Source organism: Coloeus monedula, assembly GCF_965178545.1.
Source record: "Coloeus monedula genome assembly, chromosome: 17".
Taxonomy (NCBI): domain Eukaryota; kingdom Metazoa; phylum Chordata; class Aves; order Passeriformes; family Corvidae; genus Coloeus; species Coloeus monedula.
This window is the reverse complement of record NC_138797.1, coordinates 10,284,976-10,294,831: the sequence shown is the minus strand read 5'-3', so window position 1 is coordinate 10,294,831 and position 9,856 is coordinate 10,284,976. Positions and strand designations below refer to the sequence as shown.

General features: G+C 48.9%; 1 protein-coding gene across 3 annotated transcripts in view; it reads right to left on the bottom strand.

The window, feature by feature from the left end:
• KCNQ2 (potassium voltage-gated channel subfamily Q member 2) overlaps positions 1–9,856 on the bottom strand; it is a gene marked incomplete at both ends in the record, with an annotated part of 64,554 nt that overhangs the window by 20,577 nt on the left and 34,121 nt on the right. For 2 of the 3 annotated variants that reach the window (XM_082292643.1, XM_082292644.1), the window contains 3 exons: positions 3,380–3,413; positions 5,265–5,333; positions 9,326–9,355. In XM_082292643.1, coding sequence (XP_082148769.1) covers positions 3,380–3,413; positions 5,265–5,333; positions 9,326–9,355 — 133 coding nt within the window. The remainder of the gene's footprint in view (positions 1–3,379; positions 3,414–5,264; positions 5,334–9,325; positions 9,356–9,856) is intronic. The other variant, XM_082292642.1, reaches the window with a different exon arrangement.

Genomic DNA, 9,856 nt, shown 5'->3' with positions numbered 1-9,856 from the left:
TGAGGGAGAGTGGACTTGTATTTGGACCCTGCATGGCAGCAGCAGCATGGTCTCGGACGTGGGATGGGTCCCAGTGCCCCGGCAGCACAGCCAGCCTGAGGAGGAGCAGGTGGCACTGCTTGGCCAGGGCAGGGGCAGGGTGGACACAACACCCAGAGTGACAGGCAACAGGAGGCTCTGAAAGCATTTGTTTCTTAAAGGGAGGAAAATAAAGAGGGGGGAAGAGGTACACAGCATGTAGGAAAAGACCAGCATCTCTTCTGCTCATCACAGCCTGGGCTCCACCTCCACCTGGGGGACGTGAGCTCTTGGCCCCCAAGCAGGTCAGCACAAAGCGTTCCCAGCACTTGGATGTGGACGCAGACAAACTCGTGGTGGAAAAACAAAGCAGAAACCATAGAGAAAGGATGTAACCTGACTCTCAGATCAGCTGTCCCATTTTATGCTAAGACTGAATCAAAAGCTACCCATGAGAAATTCCAGGTGACCCCAAGCCTCTGCCACACTGACCCCGTCACCTCCTCATGTCCTCTCAGCCCAGGCAGCAGCTCTCCCAGTGCTGAGTGGGCAGAAATCAGCAGGGCCACAGCAGCACTTGGGTCACAGGGCAGGACCCTGACAGCCACCCTGTGCACTGGCAGAATGCTTGGGATGCTCCCTGACCTCACAAGGCAATGCTTGTCCTGCACAGCACATTCCCAGCATCCCTTCTCTAAATTAAAATATATTAAAGTGAAAAATAGTGAAAAAGCTCTTTCTATTCCATTTGCTGCCAGGACTTTGTGGTGTATCTCTTGTGGAAAGAGGGTTATAGGAAATCAGCCACTCCCTACACATCACTAAAACAGGAGGAGCATCCAGCTACCTCCAGGTGTAAGGCTGTATTTCCTCACAGCAATGGAAATGCAAAGTGGCAAATCCTTTCCCAGCTGAAGCAGTGAAAGTGTGGAAGCTGGGGTCTGCTAAGAGAGACAATTCATTCCCAGGAGCTTCCTGAGTGAAGCATCATCAGCAAGTGGGTGATTAACTGCCAGGTGGGCAGAGAAACAGGATGAGTTCTCTTTTCTAAGGGCAGGATGACACACTGAGCATCACCGGGAGGCTGCTGGAAATTAGAGTGGGTGGCAGATTTGGGATGTGAATGTAAAAGACCCAGAAAATTTTGTTGGGGAAAACAGGCAGTTTGGGGCCCCCCTGAACACAAGATTCCTTCCTGAGGTCTGAGACATTATCAGATGGAAGGAAAAGGACAGTGGGAGCAGGGAGAATTGGTATTGTCCTAACAGAACAGAAGGAAGGAGCTTTGGTGCTGCCCTGCAGCAGAACTGAACGATATGGAATAAACTCTAAAGCTCTGCACAGCAGCTGCAGACCCTCAGCTTAAGCCCTCCTGGACTGGGGTTTAACAACAAAACCCATCGGTGTCACAAGAGACAGATGCACCACAGGAGCAGGAAACAGCACTTGGAAATTACTCTGATGAAGGACCTGTATACAGTAAAAAATACTCTGAAAAAGGACGGAGAAGGACTATTTTTACTTCTTTCTGTGACATAAGGTTGAGGAAGTAGAAAATGAACAGGGAAAAACCTGCAACTTTTAAGAAGAAATATTGTACACAACCTACGGTTTCCAGTAAATAAATATGAACGCTGCAAGGCAGGACCGAGATTCAAAAATTAAAAATAAGGCTAGTGACTCAGAAATAAGACTATTTCTTGTGATTGCAGGGATGCTGGCTGGTGTAACCCTGCAAGGGACTGTCAGGCCTAAGATTTTCTTGGCTATGGAGGTGATGGGGCTGAGCAGGGATTTTGTCTCGTTGCACTGTAAGAAATGTGGATTTACCCTTTGATGCATCCAAAGTTTATCACTGGCTGAGACAGGGCAGTGGGGCAGCCAGATCCTGGGATGAAATTCTGACCCTCCTGACGCCACAGGCAGGTGGCCAAGATTTCAGCGTTGGTCTGCTCTCACAGAGCCCTTCCCAAGTAATGCTCCCAGCTTTAATAATGCTGGATGGAGGCTGCCTTCACTTGAGCTACACTTAAGACCTCAAGCAGAAAAAAGAAAAAAAAAATCTGGATAGTTGAAACATGATCTTGGAGATTTGGGTTATTTGGCAGGAAAGTAGATGGAGTGCTACAAAGGTTCTGCTTGCAAAGAAAAGCTCAAATGAATGACAGAAAAAAATGGGGGGGGGGGGGGGGGGGAGAGGGAGAAGGGAGGAAGGAAAGATGAAATTTTCCACCCTTTAATCAGCACTATATCTACCCAGATATCTTTGGTTGGCTTGCATGCCAAGGAAAAATTAGTTTCTGGCCTCTTACAAGCTGAGGCATGGCAGAGAGGTACATCTGCAGAATGCCAGGCTCTAGCTGTACTTCTGAAAATGTATTCATTGTTTACAAAATTTAGGCTGTAAGCTGTGTTTTGAGGAATGAGATGGAAGATCTAAAAGCCAAGCAGATGATCTCTGCTGATCATCAGTTTGTGTCTCATCAGCCAAGAAAAAAAAAAGACATTCAGCTCCAGAATTATTTTTTAAAAGAACTGGAAAATATAGGACAAAAAAATCCCAGAATGAAATACTTCTAAGTGGATGAAGAGTGTCCTAAATGTATCCCAAACACCAGCCCTGTCGCTTTCCCGGGGAGCTGCGAATGGAGAAAAGCTCTACCACAAGTGAGATTTGCGGCTGCCCTTGGAAGGTGCTCGCCACGATCCAGAGCACGCTCTGCACCGTGGGCTCGAGGCGTGGAGGGAAGATGAAGCAGGGAATGTGCTTCCTCCCCAGGGAACGGGCTGGACAAAGGGTGTCTCTGCCATGCCACCTCGTGCCGTGCCAGAGAGCGCTCCGTGTCCCACGGAGCAGCAGGTCCACGCAGTGCCCTGCAGTGAGAGGAGCTCGGCAGAGGTCGCTAACGCGGCGCCTTGGCGATGGCTTCGTGTTCCCCATGTCACCTCTGCCCAGCACGGGTGACAGGGACACGGGCAAAGCGTCCCCTGCCCCTGGGCACGCGTTGAGCCTGCGGTATACCGACTCGCTCAGCTACAACCCCAGCAAAGAAATGAAACAAAGAAGCGTAAACTCAACCCCTGCTGTCACCCCGGTGAGTGTCTGCCAGCTCCACCCGTGCTGCCACCACTCCCTGCACCCCCCCAGCCTCGCTACCCTGCAGCTCCAGCCCGAGGCAGACTGGAAGGAAGATATGATTTAAGGTCCAGCATACACGTAGATACATTGGACTGCACAGCACAGGAAAAGCACGGTAATACCTAGGAATGCTTCCCTCGATGGTGCCACAACATGGTACACACACGCACACACATAGAAATCTACAGGGAATGCATGGGGATGGCGTGTTGGCAGTGATACAGACCTTGGCGATGGTTCGGGCTGCTGCTCTTTCCTTTAAACAGAAGCAATAGTACATTAGCATGGTGTCAGGTGGCAAAAGATGTTGCTGCTTCACTGTTAAAACATAACAAAACGACAATACCAAACAATACAACTAAGTGGAAGTTGTGGACAGAAGAAAGGGAAAGGAGCACTTAATTCCTGGAGTTTCTGGCCCGGACAGGAGATCACTGGAGACTCACACAACCTCAGAGAAGACACATACAACGCACAGGGTTGAAGAATTTATCCCAACCCATCCTTGTGCCTACGCACGACTGAGACACCTGGGGGTCGTGTGATTTGTGTGAGCACAGGAGGACTTCTGAGAGGCTCAGAGAGCGGCCCCCTTCCTTTGGAAACACACTGCCCTCATGTTTCTGCACGTGGGGAAGGGTTTGAACAGCTCCCATGACCTTGCTGCATTCGCTTTTCTTCCCTGGCTATTGGAACAGAGCTCATGTCAGATCTCCGGATGCACGGATTCATGCCGGGTGCTGTGATTGGACATGGGTGGGAAGGAGCATGGACCCCTGCCCCGGCATCCTGACACCTCAGGTGGGGTTTATGCCTCCAGAGCCTTTGGCAGCTACTTTACTCAAATAGTTGGCAAAGGCCACATGGAGGGAGTGGGACACCACAATCCGTGTTTGCGGTTTCCTATTGAGATCCAAAACTGGATTGCTCTGAAAAATCACTGAGGACAAAGTGAGCTGAACACCTACAAAAGGGCAGCCAGGACACTGCAAGCCATGCTGAGGCCACACTGAAAAAAACCTCTCACCTTCACTGACCAGGCATGGTGGCATTTCCCTCCAGCAATGAGGGAAACCTGCTCTGCCTTCAGCTGCTCCGATTCACAACTCCTACACTCAGGAATGGTGTTTAGTGTGGGGCCTCGATCAGCCCTGCTCCTGCAGCCCCCCAGAGAGGGAGCAGACCATGTTTCTCAGCAGATACAGCTCTGCCTCCCCTAACACAGGTGCCCTCTGAGCATGATGCTGCACCAGCCCTGGCCCTGCCACTGCTCAGCAGTGACCACTGAGACCTGCACAGAGCCCGACTCCTCTCCCTCAGTTAAAGGCAGCAGCCTGGAGAGACTAATAAAAATCTCTTTTCCCCCCCTCTGCTTCATGCTCAGAAAAGCTTGGAGGCCCAGCCTCAGTCACTAGCTCAAATACTCATATTTTAAAGTTTTCGGGCTGACTCAGGGCTCTATCCTTTGCAGAGGCACACAGCCTAGGGCAGGCCCCAGCCCACACCTCCCAGTTGGCCCCGATGCACACTGGCACCTCTCCATCCCTCCCAGGGTCTGTACACTCCCCATTCACCAACAGGACAGCCTTGACTGCTTAAAAACCCCAAGAATTATCCCTCCCAAGCAGAGGGTGAAGGTGCAGGACTCCCACTCTTCTGGGGGATTCGTGTAAACCTTGCCACTGCTAATTTAGCAAAAATTTCTCACTGCTGCAACTTTGCCTGCTCTCACTGGAGGGAAGAGAGAATGAATTAACACATCATGGGCCTGAGTGTCCTCTGAGTGTGGTGAGGAGCAGAAAGGTCAGAGGAAAACTGGGATCACTACCTCCATCAGCCCCTTTGAGAATATGACTTTGCGTTGTCAGTGAAGCACTGTGACATTGCTCCGGAGCCAAGTTAGGCTGAAGGAATTCATGTAGAGCACGGGAGAGGGGAAGGGAGGAGGTGACTGAGTGACCCATGGGGGACCAGCTGTCAAACCTCTTTCATCTTCAAGGACGTCCATACGCAAAAGGCAGGAAGGAAAAAAAATAATAAAAAAGAAAAAGAAGAAAAAATATTGCAAAGTGTGTTTGTTCCAAACTCTCTTAACTCTGCTGCTAACCTGAATGTCAGTCCCGACTTGCTCTTCAGGTTCCTCAGGAGCTCCAGCTGGTTCAGAGGAGGGATTAGTCTAGAGGGAGAAAACAAAGAGCATTAGTATCCAGACAGAACTGGTTCCAGAGCCTCCCATCTTGGCAACTTCGCCTGCTGCCCCATCCTTTCAACCAGAACCAGCTTTGTGCCACCAACTGCAGCTGGGGGACAGCTCAGGAAGGATGGAGAGGGGTTTGGCTGCTACTTCCAACAGTGTCCTAAGGCAGAGCAGTGGGGTAAGAGAGAGAAAGTGACAGCAAGAGAGAGAGAGAAACTTGTCTGCACCACTGGATTTTGAACGTCCCCAAAACCAAGCAGCTGCCAGGGTTCCTGGGCAGCCCAGTGGTGTTTTGGCAGAGCTGTAGTCTGGCAGGTTGGCACTGCTAAACGGAGAGAAACTCCAGCTTTGGGGGAAAATAGAAAAACTCACACTCAACCCTGCTGCTCTTGGGAATGTGGGAAGGCATGGGAAGGAGCAGCTTGTGGAACAGAGAAAATAAAGACCTGGGGTTGGGAGCATCTCAGGAGAAACAGCAGTGTGCTCCTGGGTCAAATTTAACCAATTCCCTACTGTCCATGTCAGGTTTTCCCCCAAAATGAGGCAAAACCTTGTGTCACTGCCTTCCAGGAGCCACGGGGCTTCCTTTTTTTCTCAGTAAAAAAAAAACCAAAACAAACCAAAACAAACAAACAAACAAAAAGAGCCCCAAACCTGACAATGACCTGACAATCCTGGTTAAGAATTAAAAATCCAATGAACAAACACCCTGTGGCCTATCCTGCATTTGTGCTAAAAGCCACTGAATTAGCTCCACATCCATTTTTGGGTTCTTCCCTGAGATCCTGGGAGACCAGGGCTTGCTCCATAAATATTTAACACTGATATTCCCAGCCAGGTTTCCAGCCAAGAGAAACACAGGCTGGAGGTGTCAGGGGGAGACTGTAAGAAATGAGGCTTCTAATAAAATAAAGGCAGAGATATTCATGCCCACACTTTTTCAGCCATTATGAGACCAATAGTTTCACACTTTAACTAAAAAAAAACAACTCAACTGGAAAAGCCTCTTCTCTGCAGGCACAAAACTTATCCTCAAAACCACAGCGGTTCAGCAGAGATTTTGTGTTCACAAGATTGAGGCAATCAGAAAATTTTCCAATTCTAAGTATGGAGAAAAGAGTAAAAATAGGCCTGAAAAATTTTGGCTCAGCTCCCCAGTCGCTTCCATCCAGAGAAAAGCACATCCTGATCTGCTGAATTAATGATCCTCCTCATTCTAGACATCAGGAAGAAGCTGACCTTGATGCAGTGGAGCTGTGCACGAGTGCTGGGCTGTCTGCTCCCTTCAAACACACCGTAGGGTTTGGAGATGCATTCCAGGATGGGAGAGGTGGTGCACAAAATCCAGCAGAGAGTGTACTCAGAGTGTACTTCATTACTTCAGGTAATGAAGGGTGCACTACTCTTCTTTGGTGAATTAACTCCTCAGGGAGGTCCATACCCAGCAGAACACAGGACAATTGCCCCACTTTCTCCAGCTGGGATCGCAAATCCAGGGCTCTCACTGGTGCAAGTCTCAGCTGAGGAGCTCATTAGCTCAAAAGACTGAAGGATTCAGGATTCCAAAAGGAGCTATGTCTTTTACATCAGCCCATGGTCTGCAGTGTGCTGAAGGTGGCCGCCTCCTGGGCCACCACAGATGCTTCCATGAGTAGTACAGACACACAACAAACACAGAAATTCACCATTTCTGTGGTTGGTTCATGGACCTGGTACACATGAGGTGGAAATAAGCAGTATTTTACTGAAATAATTATTATTAAAAATGGGTGAAAACTTATACATATACTTGACCTGAAATTTAATTTCAACTAAATGCTCAGCCTAACCTGTCACTGCAAGAGCAGCTTGGGGAACAGCTACTCCACCACACCATTTCTCCAGAACCTTAAAAAACAAAAAAAAGGCAGAACTCTGCATAGCTCTTGAACTGAGCTTTGCTGTGGAATGCTGGATGCACAGCACCCTGCCCTGGTGTGTGCCCAGGGCACAGGGGACGCAGGTGCCACCATGCCAGGTGCAGAAAGAACCTCTGGCTGGGGCTCCTCACGTTTTCTCTCTCTCCTCCTGGTCCGTGTGTCACTGGTTAGCAAGGAAAGCACGTTCCGGTTAAGGGGGAGCTGGGTGAGGAATCTGCACACCACAGGACACACACAGCTCATGCCACCCACCACAGCAACACTTCTGAGCTGCTGCAGGTCCCCCCAGCTGCCTCCATCACCCCTCCCAGTACAGCACACAGAAAGGCCACGCTAACTCCGGGTGCCAGCTCCCACATCCACAGGGAAAGGCGGATCCGCTGTTCCTGGGAGCACAGACAACTTTCAAGCATTGGGGACAGGAGGGAGATCATGCCTCGGGCCAGGACACCACCAGAACCCCACGACACGAGGAGGGCAGCAGCACAGGACACAGTGGGAGCTACACAGACACACCACAGCACGCACACGGACGCCACGATGATTTTTTGGAACAGTCCCAGTATGAACAAGTAGGGAGGCAGTGACAAGGAGAAGGGTGCTGGAATGGTATGGGAACCTAAATGAGCCTCCCTGCAGTGCTGGAGTTCTTATGAGCTGCCAATTTTTGCCCTAACCATGGCTTTATGTCTCCGGCTGAAGCTATTTTTCATGACTGAGAACATTTATGAAGGTTATAAGATACTTTATTACAACAAATGAAACGGAAGTGGCACATACTTATTCCTCTCCCAGCAGTAGAAAAATGTCTGATTCTTAAAACAGGCTGATGTTCAGCACAACAGGAAAATGTATTCTTAATATTATACTTGCAGTTCATTCATGCAATTTGCTATAAATTAAGCACACAGAGCAGTAAATGTGATTTACTAAGGCTGTAAAACTTGCATCTGTGAAAACTGGAACCAGGTTTCGAAATCAGACACTAAATCACATCAGCTCTAGTGGCATTACTGCATCTAGTGAGGATTTAAACTGCTCTAAGAACAAAGCTTGGCCTGCAGTCTTGAAATGCAAGTCATTTATTCCCTATCTTAAAATATTAACTTGACTACACCTTCAGATGCCCATCTTATATAAAATACGCCTGTGATTTGCAAATCTACTCCTTTCTGCAGAACCTGAGATAATATTATTTATCATAAATCTTACACAGCCATATCCAGGACTTTGCATTGGGATTGATCCCAAAAGGTTAAGTCCCAGATTGAATAACTGTGGCTAATAACTGCTTAGCTCTAGGTGGGCCTTGGAACTAAAAACTGAAATGGAAAAGTCCTGCTGAGATGAAGCATTCTTCCCCCAAAAATCAGATTGGATTACTTGAAGAAATGAATGATCATATCAGTTTGGCATCCCAGATCTTTCTCTTCTCCAGGTTTTACCCTCGAAAGCAGGCACAGCTGCTATGGAGGTTTTAATCTGTGCTACCACTGATGTGCCCTGTGGTGCCACCATACCAGCAAACTCAAAGCCAGCGTTACCAGGTGGGCACAACTCCTGCAGCACAGAGCCAGATAAATGACACAATGAAGGATGGGAGAAGAGGGCTGGAGAGAGGGAACACAAGGGAGTGAGGGCAGAGGGAAATGGAAGATGACTGGGGATGTTTTCTTGTTAAGTGTTGCATGGATTGGGGGAGACCATCAAGAAATCATCCTTAACAAAGCAAGCTTATTAAGCGCGCTCCCATTCTCCTTCCTTACATCGTCATTTTGGCAGAGTTTCCCAACACTTGTGTGTACCAATAGCTAAAATGTACATGGAGGTGCAGGGGGTTAGTCAGTAGCAGCAGGAGGGCGCGTCTGCTTTGGGCTTTCACTCATTCCTTGGAAAAAAACTCATCTTCAAAGGTTTCTTTCTTTTTTTGTTGTTTTTTTTTGGTTTTGGTTTTTTTTTTTTTTTTTAATTCAAGGCTTTGCATGTTACAGTCCCAAATGAAGAACAAGGAGTGACATGACACACACTTTCAGAGTCACATGCACTTCATACCTGGAGGCACCATACGTTTGCGTTTGCGTGCTTTTCAAGTGTTTTCACCAAAGAAAACCAAAGGGGTAAGAGAAAGAAAAACAGGGGGGAAAGTTGGGGTGGAGGAGAGGGGAAAAGAAACAGAATAAAGAAAATTAGCATATGAACGAAGTGTGTCCCCGGGAGCAGATGCTGTGGCCAAGCTCACAGGTGAGCACGGGAGCGTGGGCTGAGCTGGCTCCCGCTGTGGCTGGCTCAGGAGCCACGGCACACCCGTGTCACCCTCGGGGACAGGCAGCTGGCACCTTGCTCCAAGAGCAAATGGGCACCACGGGCCAGGGAAAGTGTGGGAGCCTCCCAGAGACCTTCCATGGGACATCCACAGCCCTCAGCCCCACCAGCCAGAGACTCCCTGGGCTGGGCTGCTGAACGGGCAGGATGTGCCCATGGGTTTGGTTATTTTTTAGTGAGGACCAATATATGATTGTAGTTCCAATCAAGGCCCTGCTCTCATGAGTGACAATAAGAGCAGATTTTTTTCCAATAAATCCA